The 18,248-nt window shown below is 45.5% G+C and overlaps 2 protein-coding genes across 2 annotated transcripts; both read right to left on the bottom strand.

Moving 5' to 3' along the window:
* Nucleotides 1-10,287: 10,287 nt before the first annotated feature.
* Nucleotides 10,288-11,042, bottom strand: LOC109945920 (uncharacterized). The gene has a single exon (XM_023302316.1). It carries the CDS (start codon nucleotides 11,040-11,042, stop codon nucleotides 10,449-10,451), a length of 594 nt encoding a protein of 197 aa, XP_023158084.1. The 3' UTR covers nucleotides 10,288-10,448.
* A 503-nt stretch (nucleotides 11,043-11,545) lies between these two features.
* On the bottom strand, nucleotides 11,546-13,663 carry LOC109945619 (patatin-like protein 2). Its single transcript, XM_020551933.1, has 4 exons — nucleotides 13,318-13,663; nucleotides 13,019-13,239; nucleotides 12,241-12,931; nucleotides 11,546-12,073 (listed from the first exon to the last, which is right to left on the bottom strand). Exons 1-4 carry the CDS (start codon nucleotides 13,603-13,605, stop codon nucleotides 11,744-11,746), a joined length of 1,530 nt encoding a protein of 509 aa, XP_020407522.1. The 5' UTR covers nucleotides 13,606-13,663; the 3' UTR covers nucleotides 11,546-11,743.
* Between the last annotated feature and the right edge of the window lie 4,585 nt (nucleotides 13,664-18,248).

Here is an 18,248-nt window from a genome sequence, read left to right as displayed (position 1 = left end):
GCTCGCCATACGTGTAGCTCTGGCTCCCGTTCAACAGCCGCGAGCCGTTCCAGCAGTTGCGACCTGGCCTCGTTCATGCCGGACATGTTCGTCTCCGTGATGGGCACCGACCGACCACCAGGATTGCCTGTAGTCGGTTTCGGCGGAGTAGGCGTCGAAGAAAGGTGCGCCCATGTAGCGCAGGAGGCACCCGGCCGGCGTAGTTTATGCTCGTGTTCCGGGTCCGGGCACAGCTGTAGTCGCATCCCTCCGTGACGTGAGGTTCGCGGCCTCGCCGAGGCAGTGCAACGATCTAGGATGCGAACAGAGACGCAAACCTAGCAGAGGAATGCGACAACCGGGGGGGGACCTGGGACCAGCTGGGGCCTGGTTGACGCCTCTGGACTCTGGTCTACCAGGAATCGGGGACTTAGGAGAACGAGAGGACTCCGGCCGGCTCTCTGGCAAGCGGAGATGACAATGGAATAATTCATACAGTTCATCATAGGCACTGACGAAGACGCGTTGTCCATGTTATAACAAGTGAAGAATATAATGATTTAAACTTCAATTTAGATTCAGAAATTTACTTAATAGTTTGGATATGTAGTTGATCAAAATGAGTACAGAGTACACTACCGAACCTGACTTCTCTCAGATATTCGACAAAGGCATTTTTACACTTGACAAAGTCTTTGCCGACTCGATAAACATGTTACCGAAAAAGGTTTTTTGCCACTCGGCAAAATAGATATCGAAAAAAAGTCTTAAAATAGGGGGGAGCAAAACAACTCGGTCGACATCCGTTGTCGATCTCGATCAAAATCATGGCATATTCGCGTGCTGATTGATTCGAACTCGTGGTCTCCCTCTCACGTACAACTAAGGGTGGTAATAGACTCTAAATTTCACACTATAAAATTTAAGAATCGAACAGTTGTCGGTGTGGCCGCTTCGGGAAGAACAGTTGCTGCTGTGGCCTCAATTTCCTTCGTTGGCAATACTGGCGTGGTCGCAGGTAGCTCCTCAACTATTGTTGTGACAGCCTTAGGCACATCAACTGTTGTCGGTGTGACCTTCTCTTCTGAGACCTTTGTGATGGTCTTAATTAGCTTCGTTACCTTCATCTTCAAAGTCATCAAAAAAGAAGGAACTTATCACTAGAGTGATCCACTAGTCCATACTAGCTAGAGGCATCTCATCCAAAATAAGCAACATGATAACTTCTTCACCTCTAAGATTTGATTACAAAATATAAAAATGGATTATTAGAGACAAGCTAAACAAAGACACATTCCAGTTAAGGACGAACCAAAACCTGCTTCATACCTGAGACACCTCCGAAGTGTGCATCGTCAACATTGGCTCTATCACAACATCCTTTCGCCTATCTATTGTAGCGAAGGTTTTACGACGTTTAGTTGTAATCTTCATCGGTTTGTGTTTTATTTTCTTCCCCGCATCTTGAGTCAATCGGGGATAATCGGGGTACACGAATACAATAGCATCAAAAATGCGGTTTAGCCGGCGTTTTTTGCGAGTTCCAAAGGATATGCTAAGAGGTTCATCCTTTTTCTTGTTGTAATTCCCAAGTATTTCATTGCACTTCTCTTCATAGGGTTCTCCAAACTCACTGTTAAACTTGTATATAAACTTCAGTCTAAAAAGCCCAAGCTCTGTCTTCGAAGCGCTTTCCTTCGTCAATTTTGGTGTCTCCCATTCAACCGCTAGTGGGTAAGTCTTAAATGCTATATACTCTTGCATGAGATCCCTTATTCTAATATGCGTACAAACAACGTTGAAGGCAATCAAGTTGAGCTTCAAAATCCATGTAGCGGGTCGGTTTTTTGAAGCCGAAGTTAAGTTGAATAGGGCTATGAAAAATGGCCTTTATGTCATCACTCTTCTCCAAATCATTCTTCACATAAAACCATTCTTTCGCCTAGACATTTAGCCATTTCGTATGGTATGTGAGGGCCAGGAACTGTGCTTCCTTCCGATAGGCAAAGTTATAGCACCCGAAGTTGTTGTGAAGGCCCTTAGTTGCCTTCGTCTGGTAATGTAGTTCATGAATTTGGCAAAAGCATTCGACATTTGATTCTTCGCCTTGGCTTCATACAGCCTAGATAAAACCCCAAACCTCATGTTAGCATTTGGGTTAAGCTGATGTAAGTATGTGTTGAATCTTTTCAACACTACCACCACCATCTTGTGTAGTGGAAACCAAAGCCTAGCTTTAAGGAAGCTTCGGACAACAACAACTTCGTTTTCTTTCGGCATTGAAACAACATCTTTGCCACCTAATCGAACTAGACTACTATCGCTGATGTAGTGGGACTCAGTTAGTACCTGAATATGTCCCTCCTTGATCGTTGATTTCCCGAAGTCCATGTGACTCGACTTCGTGGGACGAATGTCATTGTTGTCCTCCTCAATGTCAATATCTTCATTGTCCTCATCTAACCTCTCAATTGGATCAACGTAACATCTACAACACTTGGCCTAGATACTTTGAGCTTCGCTCTCCATGCCTGAAGCCTCCCCCATCACCTCGGGAATGTCTAAGGCCAACACAAAGGCAAGATCGGAAACCACTTATCTCCTGCCATTTCTAAGAATAGAGAAGCTCTTAACGGTCGCTAGGGCTGACTTCGAAGTGAAGGTTGATTCGAAGCAAGATTTGAAGTCAGAGGGAACACTAGCAGCAACAAATGTCGTGCGCGACCACGTGGGCTCGACCTCTTTTATATGAAAAAGGGCGTGCCATTCGAGACTCATTGCTTCCTTCTCACTGCAAAATGGCCCTAGCTAGTTAGTCATGATGAAGTTATTTTTTATAACGAGCTCTAGGAAGGTGTTTTTGGGACCTTCAGCTCAAGGCCTCCTTTTTCGTTTGTGCGGTCTGAGCTCGTCATGAAAACGAACTAATCCCACAAGGGGCTACTTTTAGGGGGCCTCAATTGCTGAAGGTCATCGAATACAATATCATATGATGAAGCGTGTTTTAGGTACCACTCAAAAGATGATAAAGCTAACCTTCGTCTATGCCGGAAGCGAAGCAGAGAAGCTTAACCTTCGAAGGGATCACATGCGAACGAAGTCAGATACGAAGGTTTTGGCTTCATATCATCAGAGTACGAGGTAGGCGACTAATGCAAGAAAGGATAGCTCTGCCCCTCATGACTGTTGTAGATCATGTAAACAGGGCTCATGGGCATACTTGTGATTTTACACGAAGCTGTACCCCTCCACTCGTGCATTAGACGTGTGGTTGAGCAGGGTGTCCTGAAATCGCCCCGCCTTCGAAGGTGTTTTTCAACATCTTCGAAAATCTCCTTTGTAAACTATGGAGGTATCTTTGTAATCATTTATAAGAGAAAATGAGAAGTTGTACTTTTCTTTGATGTTTTGTTATAGTATCTTCATACCATGATTCATTATGTAATTTTTGTGTACATAAATGAACGGATGTATTCCTCACTTATATTCAAAGATTTCAATCACATCCTAGCTTCTCTCATTTATTAACCCTCTTCGAAGAAGAGAATTAACTAAGGGGAAAAGTTAGTGTCTTCTCATTTGTGTTGCTTTATTCTTGGTTTTTCCCTCAGAAGCCAAAAACAAGTGACCAACAAGTGTATTGCACCCGATTACCGCTAGATTAATAAATGCATATATAACACCTAGTCACTGGCCGTTTAGACAAATATGTAATAAAGATTGATTAATTGACTCAATGCAGATGCACAGCCAACCGTCAAGTCACACGATTAAACAATTGTGATAGTTAGTGATTAAAACAATTGTCGATGCACATGAACAACCGCACATGCACAATTCACAATTAAACAATTACGACAACAAATCAAGAGGTCATCGTAGCTTACCTAGTAAACAACCGATGCCGTTCACGAGGCAACAATTTTTAGATCGAGTTGCGGATCAGAGATAAAAAAGAGAAAAATAGGATGGTCCCACTTAAAATATTTAAGAAGTAATATATAGGGGAATTGTTAAAGGAGAGTTTTTTTTGCTTCCTATACTATTGCTAAATCTAGAATGGGTACTGTTGGGTACCAAAAAGAGCCAGCGGATGGTCCGGCACTGGAGCCGGACGGTCCGCGGTCCGGACAGTCCGTGCCTGTGGGTCGGACGGTCCGCGTGCGCGCTGAACAGATTAGGGTTCCGAGTTTCCTGTCGTGTTTGTTAACAAAATTCGCGGGATTAGCTCGGGGGAGTTTGTTTGTAACGGGTCCAGCCCCCCTCTTCTATAAATACAGAGGTATACGGTCGATTTGTAATCATCAATCGAACCTTCAACCAATACAATTTACATTTATTCTTAGGAGTAGTTCTAGTCTAGTTCTAGGTTAGCCTTCCAATCTCTAAATTCTTCACTTCTCTTCGACTCTACGTCGATTAGAGGAGTCTAGGTCGGCCTGTCGAGCCTAGACATCACCTAGGATCTCTCCTCCCCGACGGGGTCCCTCCCGGGAGCGAGATCCAGGCGCCGCCGGCGATCTTCCGCCGCCCCTACGCATGCGCGGACCGTCTGGCCGTCAGGCAGGAAACCCTAGCCCCGCGCCAGGTCGCGGACCGTCCGCGCCTGTGCAGAGAGCACCGTCGCTGGTTCGTGTTGAGTAATTGGCGCCCCAAAAAGGTGTCAACATACTTTTTGGTGACTCCGCTGGGGACAATTTCATATAGACCTATAGAGATCGGCCCTCAATGTCCGGTTCAAAGGATAGCTCTGAAGTTTCCACCAGCAATATCATCAAGCCGACATGGGAAACCTTGCCGGTTGAAGAACAGCTCCTATTCGAGGAGCGCCAGGAGCAGCTGATCCAGGAAGCAAAGGCAAAATTCCTGGCCGACTTCAAGATGGACAGGAACAACAAAGTCGTTCGACAACGGGCGACAGATCTGGCTTCGCTCCGACCAACTACGAATACCCCCAATGTAAGTAGCACCAATGAGCTCCAATCTCTTAAAGCTTACATAGACGAACAACGAGAGTAGATGCAACGTATCGTAGGGGATATACAAAACGATCATAAAAGGCTAGTGCGTGAGCTTGATAAGTCTACTATTGCAAATCTTCCTTCGCATGAGGTTGAACTGAGGGAATACACACGTGATTCATCGGCAACAGGTTGTCACGACCAATCACAATCCTTTTATGGGATGCCGATAGACATGTACCCTGGGCAATAACAGCCTCCCACGCACATCGGCGATAAATTTGCCAATCTGCGCATGTCCGGACCGTCCGCACGTGAGCGCAGACTGTCCGGGCCAGCGGCGGCCGATCCCATTTTTAGAAGCGAATTACCGAGGCCTGCACCCAAGCCGCCACATACCGTGCAAACCCTAGATAATCCATTCGGACTGTCCAAGTATAACGCCAGACAGTCCGAATATAACGCCAGACGGTCCGGCCACATGGCCGGACAGTCCGCGCACGTAACCGGACGGTCTGCGTATTTAACCGGACGATCCGGCGCAGAATTTTTTGAGGAGGATGGATATCCAACTCCGTATCCATCCCAGCTAGACTCTCTCTCTCTCTTAAGGCGTTTGTCGGCTGAAGCGACAAAAAGACCCACTATGGCAATCTTACCGGAAATTAGCCATCATGGTCACTTAGAAAAAAACGTTTCATCTATTTCCCCCCCTCCCGCCAGGTAACACATGACTAAAGTCAATAATCAAAGTTTTAACAAGCTAGATTACCTACCAACTACATCAAAATTAGTTAATCTAGATTATATAATCCATATTATTTAATCTTGTATATAATCAATCGATAAAAAAAACAAACAGACACTTAGACACTACTATGTTTGTGTCTGGGAAAAAAATACAGTTCTATCTTTTTCATTCTAAATCAAGTCCTTTTGAAACTGACCAAATTTATAATATTTATCATACTTACTGTTGAGCACCATATACGGCACCCGAAAAGTGCGGATGGTCTGGCTATGTGATCTAGATGGTTTGTGCCTCAAACGGTCCACGATTAGATCAGATTAGACGAGATATCTTCCTTTTCTGTGCATATTTATCCATACGTGGAGTTTGTTGGGAATGCATAGAAACGGGTCCAGACCCCCTATATATATGAAGGACCTCCCATATATATATATATACACACTACTTATTAAGGCAGTAAGGGGTAGGCTGCCATTTCCATTTCCTGTTCTGCCTTTCCGATTCCCCCTCTCTACTTTCTTTCTCATTCCCATTCCCACGTACATCCCATGCCTAACTAAAATTAAATTAAAAAATAGGCCCAAGGGGATTTAAACCCACGACCCCTTAAGTAAATGTGATCGTAGCTACCACTACACCACATGTATGTTTGTGTTTACATCTATTATAGTAAAAACATATACTACATCTCTCCCGAAGCCCACCTGCTACCCTTGCACAATGTGTAGTAGTAGATAAGTATCACCGAGATTATTAAATTATATTTTTTGATTGAGAAAGTAGTATTTAAAGAAGAGCCTTGCATGCAATTTCTTTTGTTTGAATAATGTTTTCAACTTAAATTTCTTTTTTTTGCATGTGTGACATTTATTCTCTGTAATATTTTTTCATGGATCTGACTTATAAGTCATTTTCATAAACCGATGCCAAAGATGAATCCATGTTTCTTACTTGGAAACCCCGAACAAACACCACTAGCACGAGGCGCTCGCGTTAGCGTCGCTCATTGACGACGAGAAGAAACTTGGCGACTGCCAGTTCGACCTCTGGAAGCAGTCCTACATGGCCCATGTGCCGCTGTGTATGGCAAGCTCCAGCGCAGCCGCCGCTTGGACGCGGTCCAGAGCGGCTGCACCGCGCTATCCATCGTCAAACATGGGGACCTCGTGGTCGTCGCCATTGCCGACGACTCTTGGGTTGTTCTTGGCACCGCAACCGACAACGGCGCCATCACGCCGTCCAGCTCATCATCCACCTGAAGCCCAACCTGCCATGTAAGTCGCTACTGACCGGCCATGAATTCTTGTGCGCTGGGATGACGACCATTATTGCTGTTGTGTGAGTGTCCTCGAACAAGATGTATATAGAGGAGTAGCACATCCGGTGGTGCAACGACTAGGTGTACTACCTCGCTGATGAGCCCGGGGTGCACTTCATTTGCAAGCCCAGCCAAGAGTCATCGGTACTCACCATGTCGCGCGCGTTCGACGACTACTATATCAAGGATTGTGGCGTCATCTCAGCGCCGGAGGTGAGCAGAGGAGGACCGACAACAATGACCACTCGCCATCGTCGGGGTAGCTTTTGTGCCGGCCTGCCTTTAATTCTCTTCGCAAACACACACTTGCATTTTTTGTTTAAGCAAGCGTGTATGGTGGTGCGTGCCTGATGACTAACGATGTACGATGGAACTTCTACCTGCAAGTGTGGCACGTGCTCTCCAATGATGAGACCATACAAATCATGACATATATCAAAGTCTACATGATACTGATGGTTGCAATGTAGTAGTGAAACAATTAAATTAAAATAACAAAATTTATGTATGGCTAGGATCACAAATGGATTATGAAATATTTTCTTATAACAATATAAAACACATTTTGTATATAAGTTATCATGGTATTATATGTTCCCGTTACAACGCACGGGTACTCACCTAGTATATATATATGAAGGAGTACAGACCGATTTTGCGCATCAACAAGCAAACCAATCAATCTATTTGTCAATTCCTTTACTTTCTTGCCCTAAGAGCAGTTGTAATAGTTTAGTTTAGCCTTTCTCCAACCCCAAATCTTCATCTCTCTTTGACTCTACGTTGTCTAGGGACGTCTCGGGGGTCACCGCTAAAACTCTCCTCTGTGACGGGGTCTCTCCCGGGGGCAAGATCTAGGGTTATTGGACCCTCTGCGCGTGCGGACTGTCTAGCCCTAGGACGTGGGCCGTCCGAGAGCACAAGTGATTTACTTGGCGGTGTCAGCCTTGTCAAGCTCCGAGGAACAGACGACAGTGTTACTGATCTGTCGAGTTCCGTCGACGAAAGTTGCATTGACAGACAAAGATTAAGACTTGAAAACTCTGTTACACTGGAACAAGTCATCCTCATCAACAATGCTCTTTCTGATGTTGAAAATGCAAGTGCTAGGGTTGGCAGGATATGCAACATCTCCTTCCGTTGCTGTGCTCAGTTGAGGAGTAGGCGATGGGGGCCTCTCAGAATGTAGATTAGGATTTTGGACGAGGCTTAGCTATGGCTTTGTCCTGCCGGCCCACTTAATCCTTTTACTAGGTAGGTGCCCGTGCGTTGCAACGATAACAAAATGTTAGTGCACAATGATTATATAGAAACAAACACCACGTAACTGAGAAAAAACCTTTAAATTTAGCATGTTGGGACTACTACTCGACGATAATGCTGATCTGGCCTTTATCAAGCATGTGTGGGCCTAGAGTAAGGTAGGCATATTCCATTGAAAAGAATGTCGAACAAACTGATCAGTTACTCATTTCATCACCCCTAAACCCTAATGATCTTTTTCCATGGAGTAGCGTGGGAAGCCATGTTGTCCCATGACTTATTATAATCTGCATTAGGGTATATTTAAAATTTTATGATTCCTTTTGTCGAAAATGCCAGATGACAAAACCTAAACCATTAGCTAGCACATGCCTGAATCGAATGTTTGAGCTACATAAAATTAATCTGGTGGTATGAAAATTTTCAAATAATAAGCATTGCTTAGTTTTACAGAAAATGTTTTGGTTCGTGGATATTTCTCAATGGCTAGTTTGAGACTACTTCGAAGCAAAGTAACCATACACGCAGGTAGTGCCATATTCACGGGTCGAGTGCCATAATTACATGAACTAAAATGACAAATGTGCCAAACTCTCGCCTGGTCGTCATTTAAGTTCTTCCATCTGAATTGTATTAACGATTCAAGAGGGTTGCAATCGAGAGGGTGAGTTCTTTGTTCCATTCCAGACTGGTACTCTTCTTTATTACCCATGTTTTAACTTACGTGAAATGTTGAAAAATGTATTAATCAGGTGAAACAAAAGAAAATAACTACAGGAATTGAACCTAATATATTAATCCTTTACCATGGAGAAGGAAAATTATACATTGACTGCAACTCACACTCACGTGTTGTTTCTCAAGGCAACCAAGCTAACCACCATACTGTAGCAAAGCATAAAGTGGCTCATATGCATGAAGTATTCAGATCCTAGAAGGACCAAAATTCATACCTACATCTCACATAAAGAACAGTGCTAGCCATCACACACTGAACTATAACAGACACACAACCGTTCATAAAAAAGACCAAATTCACGGTTGCCTACCAGAGCTCCACGCTATAATTTAGCCATTCAGAGGTACTGATTTGAACAAAGTAGTTGTGTATTAAATTTCTATATGTCGATCCTTAGTCTCATATACTAATCCTCATTGCAAATTGCAACATACGTTTAAAGGTTTCTTAAGTTTCTTATCAGTTTTCATGAGTTCATCTCCTCGACAGTGGATCCAAATTGCAGGTCTACTATCAAGTAAGAACTATGACCTCTAAAGCTGCATAGCATGGATAAAGTTGTTCAAATGCAGGAATCAAACAGAAATATGGAGTCTATACACAACCCAAGCAGTGGAGGTTGAGGGAGAGAGCTGATCGAATTGAATGCCATAGATAGACAGATATGGGTGGGTGCCTGTTGCCAAGCGTGGTGTGGAGCTTGATGATCATCTCAAAAATTCTCACAAATAAAGGTAAAAACATAACCCTATAAATGTCAAAAGACAAGGCTTATAAGAAAAGAGAGTGTGCCTTCACAACAGTCTCACTTAACCAAGAGATGAACCCATATTTATTGAGGTAGCCAGCCATTGCTATAAGTGCAGCAGACCATGTAAGCGTATCACACGCCACAGACTCTGCCAAACACTCTTTCCATGTGATAACCCTTGAGATTAATAGGACCGCTAGGCCAAGAATTGTTGCAGACATCGCATCCACATTGAGCACACCTCAAAAGATCCAGAGACCAAGCTAGTGTCATTGTAGAGCAAGGGTCATGCAGAGCAAGAATATGAACATTAGAAAGACATCACATGGTTCGTCTATTCATAACAGAGCACTATAAAGTAGTTATGAAAGAAAGGTAATAATAATTTTAACCATCAGGATTCAAGGCATAAAGAACACTGATAGCATAAGACATGATATAGTATAGAAACACAAAATGTGACCCCCTCATAATGCCAAAATGACAAGTGTGTATAATTATACCGTAAGTAGTAGCAAGCCAGCCATTATTTTATCCTTCTTGCTCATGGGTCCCATCTTGGTGAGCCGCTCCTTGGCCAGGCGTGGCGCATCGGGGCTATCCTTCACATCCGGCGAGTAGATCACATACAAAATAAGCGGCACGAGCATGAGCGATAGTAGTCCTGACACAATGGTGGCCTTTGCCTAGAGCTTCCACCCAATCCCCTGGCCGATGGTGGCAGTCGTGAGGTTGGGTGAGAGTGATTTGGCTACCATCGCGGTGAGGAACATGGCTGATGAGACGACGGAGGTCTGGAAGCACGTGAGCATGAGCCAGCTCTGAGTTAAGCCAGCGCTCCTTGCCGTCGCCGGCGCGAGAGCCGCATGCCTAACGAGAGGTAGGAAGATATCGTCAGTGTGCGCTAAGACGGAGGGGATGGCGGGGGCGAGGAGCGCCTCGGTGAAGAGGAGTGAGTAGCCGAGGTCGAGTGAGAAGAACCCAAAGGAGGGCCGAGATGTTCCCCAGTTGTCTGGCCTAGGCGTTCCGTTGTGGAAGTGGTCGGCCTGCAGCACCTCCCACTTCATGACAACGGGCTTGAGGTCCACCTCCTTGCTGATCGTGACACCACCTGCTCCTCCTCCGGCGGCGTCGACATGAGAGGTAGGTTCTCCGTCTGTGGTGGTGGTTGGGGCAAAATCGATACCACGCACACGGCTATCTCGGATCGGCGACAATCTCGGGTGGGAGGGGGAGTGGGGGCGCAGAACTCTGGTGTGCGAGCGTGCGTGGTGCGACATTCTCGGGGGGGCAGAAGAGGGGGTGTGAGGGGGAAGGGATGGGCATCGGCTGTTGCGCGGGGGCAGGGCGTGGTGTTGCCTGGTCTACAGTGGTGGGGGAGCAAGGGCGGGGTGGATCGGAGGAGCGTGGAGGGGGAGGCGAAGGCATGACTGGGTCTCTGCAGCCGTGGCTGGGTCGCTGGAGCGTAGAGGGGGAGGCATGGCGGGGGTATGGTTGGGCTTGAGTCTCACGCATGCACTGGTGAACTGGCGGGGCCATATGGCAGCGACAACTTGGACTCAGAGGGGGAGGCGAGGCGGGGGCATGGCCACGCCAGACGCCCACACTGCGTCCTTAATTAGTAGTAGGGATACGGCGTCCTGCAGTGACCGGGGGCTACAAGGTGGTCCCCCGATCAAGGGCGTGGATTAGAGAGTTAGTTAAGGTTAAATCTACCCCGGTTACTTTTTAATGGGCTAGTGTAAAGGACACATCGAACGAGAAGTAAATTGAGAAAGCATCCTGCGACAAACAAGCAGCTTATTCGACCGACGACTGGCAATTAACACAACACACGCAGGTAAAAGTAGCAGCAGAGACAGGGTTTAGCACATGTGAGCCTGAAACAATCCATGTCGGCCAAAATGATCTCCAACGGTTGAACCGGCAAGCTAGCAAATGCTAGCCCGGCCTGCCAGCAGCTCACGTACTGTCAGGAAAATCATTTTTCAGCCATCTCGTCGGCGGTTGCCTGTGCTTTCGTGTCTGTCGTCATTGCACCGTCAGGCAGCGCTTGTTCATTCTGATCAACACGGGGCCTTTTTTGCTTGTCTTTCCCAAGGCGGAGCTTGCGCTCATCGTAGAGCATCTTGGCGAAATTCTTGAGCTCTTCCTCGTTTGTCATCTCGGTGTCCTGCTTCTCGTATCTCATCGTGATCATGTCCACCTTAGTGACCTTCTTCTGGAGCAGGTTTTCGCCGACCTTGATCAGATTATCCATGTTGTGCTTGCACACGTTGTCCAGTAACAACATGGGCCCGACCAAGCCATCCTGCATGCAGCAGGAGTACACGCGTGTTGCAGTGCAGCAGCGTTAATTATATATATATATATATATATATATATATATATATATATATATATATATATATATATATATATATATATATATATATATCACTTCAATAAATAGGAAGAGATAGATTAGGGTTTACTGACCTCTTTGAGAGCCTGTATGCGGAGGTAGTTCTTGCATCTCTGACCATCTAGGAGCGTGCTGACGTGTGTGTCGACCCAGAAATCGCTGGCGTGGGCGAACATGTCGATGATTGGGCGATGGCCGTCTTTCCGGACCCACTTTATGTCGGTCCAGCGGGCACAGTCATCGGCGTTGTACCTCCCCCTCTCCTTGGTGGACCCCGTCCCGATGGAGATGACGATGAACTTGCTGTAATCCACAGCCTGGTCCTCCTCGAGAGGCTCGAAATCCGGGTTCTTCCCGCACAGTATCTCCCTGGCGATCCTCGATATGGCAAGCATGGTGGGGTTGTTGGCGCCCACGCCGCCGTCGATGAGGTGGAACGGGTGCCGGCGGTCGCCGTCGGTGTAGTGGGACCAGAAGTGGTGCGGGCGGAAGTAGGTCGGCGCGGCCGTGGTGCCGAGGCAGACGTCCGACAGGTAATGCTTCTTATGGGGTTTCAGCATCTCGGGGGCGTCGTAGGACGAGAAGGTGACGGTGTTTAGCCTCCTCACGTCGAACGCCGGCACCAGGATCTTAGTGACGGTGTCGGCGAGGGTGAGGGTGCCCGTCAGCCTATTGATCTTTCCCTCCAGAGGCGTGGCGTCGTACTTGGGCCCGCCCCTGACGAACGCGCGGTATTGATCGTTCAACCAGCTGAATAGCGAGTCCCTGCTTCATGCGATGATGCGACAATAATAAGACTCAATCACACCGCTCTGGTCTCTGTTTCTGGCAAACAATTAAGGACGACCGTACGTTTTGGACACGGGACTGAAGATGCTAGCCCCGTGCTTGTAGTAGAAGTTGCGGATGTCTTTGGCGGCAAACAGTGGCCGCCTGTTCTCGTCGCCTGGCCTCGGCGTCGCCAGCATCGTCGCGATCAGCCCGCCCGTGCTCGTCCCCGCGATCAGGTCGAAGTAGTCCGCTATCCGGGCGTCTTCCCAGTCGCCCTCCGGGTCCGCCTCCTTCTCCACCTCCTACACGCATATGCCACAACAGTTACAATGCAATCCCTAATAACTCAAACTAATTAAAACAGGGCTAATAATAATCACTTTGAGTTTCTCCTCCAGAGAGGCGAGAATGACCGCCGGGATCAGCCCGCGTATCCCGCCGCCGTCGATGCTCAGCACCGTGATTTTCTGCCCATCCCTGGGCGGCGGGAGCCGTGCACGTGGCCGCGAGGGCTGAGTACTAGCCGGCAACAACTCAGCTTCATCCGGACCTTCATCCCAGCACCTACAGCAGGGAGGCCGAAAATTCAGCAACGACGCCTGGCTTAGCTTCCAGGTAACTCCAGCAAGGAGCAATCCACAACACAGTTTCCCCTTCCTCACCGCCATTATTACTCTTCGCTAGCCTCAATACTCTCACACTCACGCAGTGAGACGGGCAAGTCCCCTCCGGCCTCTTATTTAACCTGCATCAAGACACTAACATGCGCAATTAATAAGTCTGGGGCGACGAGATGGATTGTTTGTTCTATCATTTTTTCCTATGGTAGTCGGAGACGGCACTTTGTCCTTTTTAATTATATGGTAGCAGTAGGTTATTTACAAGGGGAGCCTCTATATCTATATGCTCATCTACCCTGAAAATAAAGAGCATTATCTTCTCTATAGCATATAGCGCGCGGTGTCATCTAAAGCCTCCTTTAAATATACACTACCGGAAAGCCTCCTTTAAATATACACTACCGGAAACATGTTTTATCGAGTGCTCCAAGCTTTAGCGAGTGCAAAATCTTAGACACACGGTAAAAAATACTTTATCGAGTGCCACTCTCGGTGAATAACGTCACTCGGCAAAGACCGCATGTGCCGAGTGTAAACCACTCGTCATACAAAGACTCTCGACAAATATGGATTTGTCGAGTGTCCGACACTCGGCACAACGCACTGCCGGAAACAGCTTCTTTGCCGAGTGTCTGAAGCACTCGGCAAAAGCCTGGAAAACAATCGGCGAAGACTTTGCCACACTCGGCAAAGAAGGCTCGGCGAACTGTACATCGGCAACGGCTTCTTTGCCGAGTACTTTTTATCAGGCACTCGGTAAAGACTTTGCCGAGTGTCACCAGTTACTCGACAAAGAAAAGTCGCCGTCACGGCGACCGGTAACGGCGACGGAGCCTGTGCTGAGTGTCCATCGAGTAACACTCGGCAAAGGCTCACTCTTTGTCGAGTGTCCACTGTAGTGACACTCGGCAAAAATGCTCCCCGTGGGCCCATTTACCAGGTCCTTTGACGAGCGTATTAGGTGACACTCGACAAAGACTCCCTCTTTGTCGAGTGCCCGCCGGACTAGCACTCGACAAAGGCATCACCAGTGGGCCCCTGTGTAAGTGCCTTTGCCGAGTGCACTAGGAGGCACTCGGCAAAGCTTGCTTCTTTGCCTAGTCCCAAGGCCACAACACTCGGCAAAGAGGCTTTACAGGTGCCCAGGTGTGCCTTCTTGCCGAGTGCTATGACCTTGACACTCGGCAAAGTACATCTTTGTCGAGTGTTACACTCGGAAAAGTCACCAGTATACCCCTTTTTTATTTGTTTTTACTATTCCATCCATCCAAACAAAAGATATATCACATAATCATCACATATACATCACAGATATCACATAATCATCACAGATATCACATATACATTGCATATCTCACAAAGACCATAAATCTCATAAATCAAACAAGTTCGAACACAAACATAAGTATCCAACACTCAAGAACATAAGTCTCAAGTATCTCACAAAGCATTACCAACATCAAGAAGTTCAGACCAAGTTATCTCACAAAGTATTAACAACACTAAAAAAAGATAATATCATGTGCACAAAGTATCTCAGCGAGGTGGGCGGCTGGACTAGTGCGGCGATGGCCTAGGCGATCCATGCGGGTTGTTGGATGCCGCCCCAAATTGTCCCTGCACAGAGAAGAGATTACATGTGTTATACCAGATGAATATATATAATGAAGGATAAGAATTTTGATACTCACAGGAGTATGAAACTGAGCAGGGTCAACTGGAGGGAACAACAGGGGTGGTGGAGCAAAACCATGTGCGGCGTTAAGGCTCTGCATGTATTGGAACATCTCCGCCATACTTTGTTGATCTGCAAGCGGGCCTCCCGCTCTGCCTCCAGCTCCGCTATCATCCTCGCCTCAATCTCATGTTGTTCCCTACTCTCTTCTTCTAGTTGGGCCTGTAATATTTCACCCCAATGTTATAATAACTCAAAGAGAAGGTATATAACTCAAGGAATGACGAGTTATAGAAGCACTAACCTGGAGGTGACACCGAAACTCTGTCTCAGACCAGAGTAGAGCATGGAAACTAACACCATCTATGCAACCGCGGGCTGTCCAAAAAACGCGGACAATTTGAAACAGATACATTTGTGGATATGCAAAGATCTGCATATCTACACTGTATCTCTTTCGAACGGGAGACGCCTAACTGGGTTACGTGATCTACGACCTTGATGCAAAAATAGAGGTTATACCTAGGGTGACGGTAGAGTCAGGCTAGCGGGGCTGTGGCGGGTCGGTGCGGTGGCGATGCGACGCGGTGCAGGCAGACCTGTAACGCCTAGGAAGACAAGCACCTTCTCTACAAAAAAAAGACAAATCTGTCAACACAAAATTTTAACAGCACCTCCCCAGCAGGTAAGGTTTCTAAAACCTACAAGAAAACTAACAGCACGATGACTGACATGCACATATATACATTAATACCACGATAGTCGATAACCACATATACATCAATATATGCACTATAAAAGACAATATAATCACTAACCTATATTACTTGAATTGATTGCAAATCTAGAACTCAACTAGTCCTTAAGAGTCAACCACAAGTTCAGTTTCTAGTAAGAAAGTAAAACTTGTGTTCTAAAGTTTATACACAGCATCATAAACCAGCATTTATGGTTTATACATGTCACACCCGGTTTTGAAGGTAAACCGAATGCGAACTATGTACGTGCCAGGATCAGAAATTCACATACACAACGATTACATAAATGACTCATCATAGCACAATGCTTTGAATAACAATAAAGAGTAAGTAATAATATTAAAGACTAGAGTCATTTACATAATATAAATCAAAGTGCACATAATAGAAACGTAGCCAACGTAAGTAAACCCACCACAGGCAGCTGACCGGGGGAGGTCGTTAGCCTAATCCTCGAACTCGTCGAAGTCCTGGAACTCTTGGAGATCCGCCTCGATAATTTCTTCTTCTTCTTTACCTGAGCATAGATTGGACCAACGACAACTGTCACACCCGGTTCTAGGGGCAAAACCGAATGCATAACATATGTGGGCCATGATCCATTTTCCACACATATGTTGATGTCACAAGTGTAATATATCAAAAGTCAATGCAATAAAGGCGTAAAAGGGAGTAGAGTAACTTTATTACATCATCCTGAACATTGTATCTTATCAAGTATCATAATCAAAGTACGACAAAATTAAACATGGACACTCTTCCACAGGAAGGTGACTGGCGCATCGTTACACTCAAAACTCATCAACGTCATCTGCGGAGTCTTCGTCATCACCCTCTAATCAAAATATTAGCAAGGGTGAGCTCACTTATGGTCGGGGCTCAGCAAGTGGGGGAAATAATGCAAAGTTAACAAGGTAGGCTATGGATAAGCGATAAACATTTTAGTTGGTCAATATTTTATTAACAACACCTGACTTACTACTTGTAAGTGTATATCCCAAATATCCCAATTAATCAATGGCATAAGATTATATCAATAACACTTAAGTGAAATCACTTAAGCAAACCACTGGTAGATCATCAGATCATGATTTATTTTCCATCTTTAATTTCAATTATCATGTGAGGGTCCAGGTTGCTCTTAACCGCGACACGGCTGACATATTAGTTTTACACTCTGTAGAGGTGGTACAACTTTACCCACAAGCAGTGTATCCTATCTAGCCTGGGTTGATCGGACCCATAAACACTGCCTAGGTGAATGGCTAGGGATCCACTATGAGGCTTTCACAAAATATTCTTAGTACAAAGCCACCCGCTAAGGTTTCCACGTCAGTATTGAGGCCCTCTGGGTGAGGTAACTTAGCCAAGACTACCCCCCATGTTAACATGAGCTACCACCAAACCATTGTCGCCCCTCTTGCCCATCTTTCAGGTAGGGTTGCTATGCACTAAGTCTATAGAGCTAATTACCAAAGCCAGAGCCATTATAGCACTCGTGGCTGAACTATTATCCTGGGTGGTCACTCCATGTTCCATTTAATACAAAATGTTCTTGTTTAACCATCGGGTTAACATCATAATAAAACTTCATTTTTGAAACATAGTGTCATTAAAAGAGTGACATCATATTTATCAAGTTGAGCAATAGCAAAAATTGCTAAGCATAGCATTTATCCCAGGGTAAATCAAGGAATGGGGTTGGTAATTCTAGGAAATCCTTATTTAGGCAAATCCCATCAAGTTATGCAATATCTGAAAAGTAAACATTATTATATGCATTATTTGGGTACAAATAGAAATGCAGAGGGAGAATCCACTTGCCTTGCTCGAAAGTGTCATGTGGGTCGTCCTCGAACGTGTTTGGTTCGTCTACCTCACAGTCAACTTCTAGCATCGATTTGCGTATCGTACATACAAAAGAATACGTACGCCAAATAAATAAGCATACACCATTACATGGGTAATCATTCACCATTACATACACATTCATATATCACACAACTATACTCATAGATATGTCTAAAGCATAAATATTTATTAATCCACTATATTTTCCACTTTGAGTTATTATTAGTGAAAATATGAGTAGGTGACTATGACGCTAGTTTATCTATAATGTAGATAAAATGTCTTAACAAACTTTACGGAAAATAATTATCTTTATTACTAATAATAGCCCTTTGGGTTTTATCCTTTTCTTTCTAAATTGAAATTATACATATAGCTAAAAATGTTTATTTCTAAATCACCTAACA

Source organism: Zea mays, chromosome 4 (assembly GCF_902167145.1).
Source record: "Zea mays cultivar B73 chromosome 4, Zm-B73-REFERENCE-NAM-5.0, whole genome shotgun sequence".
NCBI classification, from domain to species: Eukaryota; Viridiplantae; Streptophyta; class Magnoliopsida; order Poales; family Poaceae; genus Zea; species Zea mays.
Note: the sequence above shows the minus strand (reverse complement) of the source record. Positions and strands in the feature narration are given on the sequence as shown.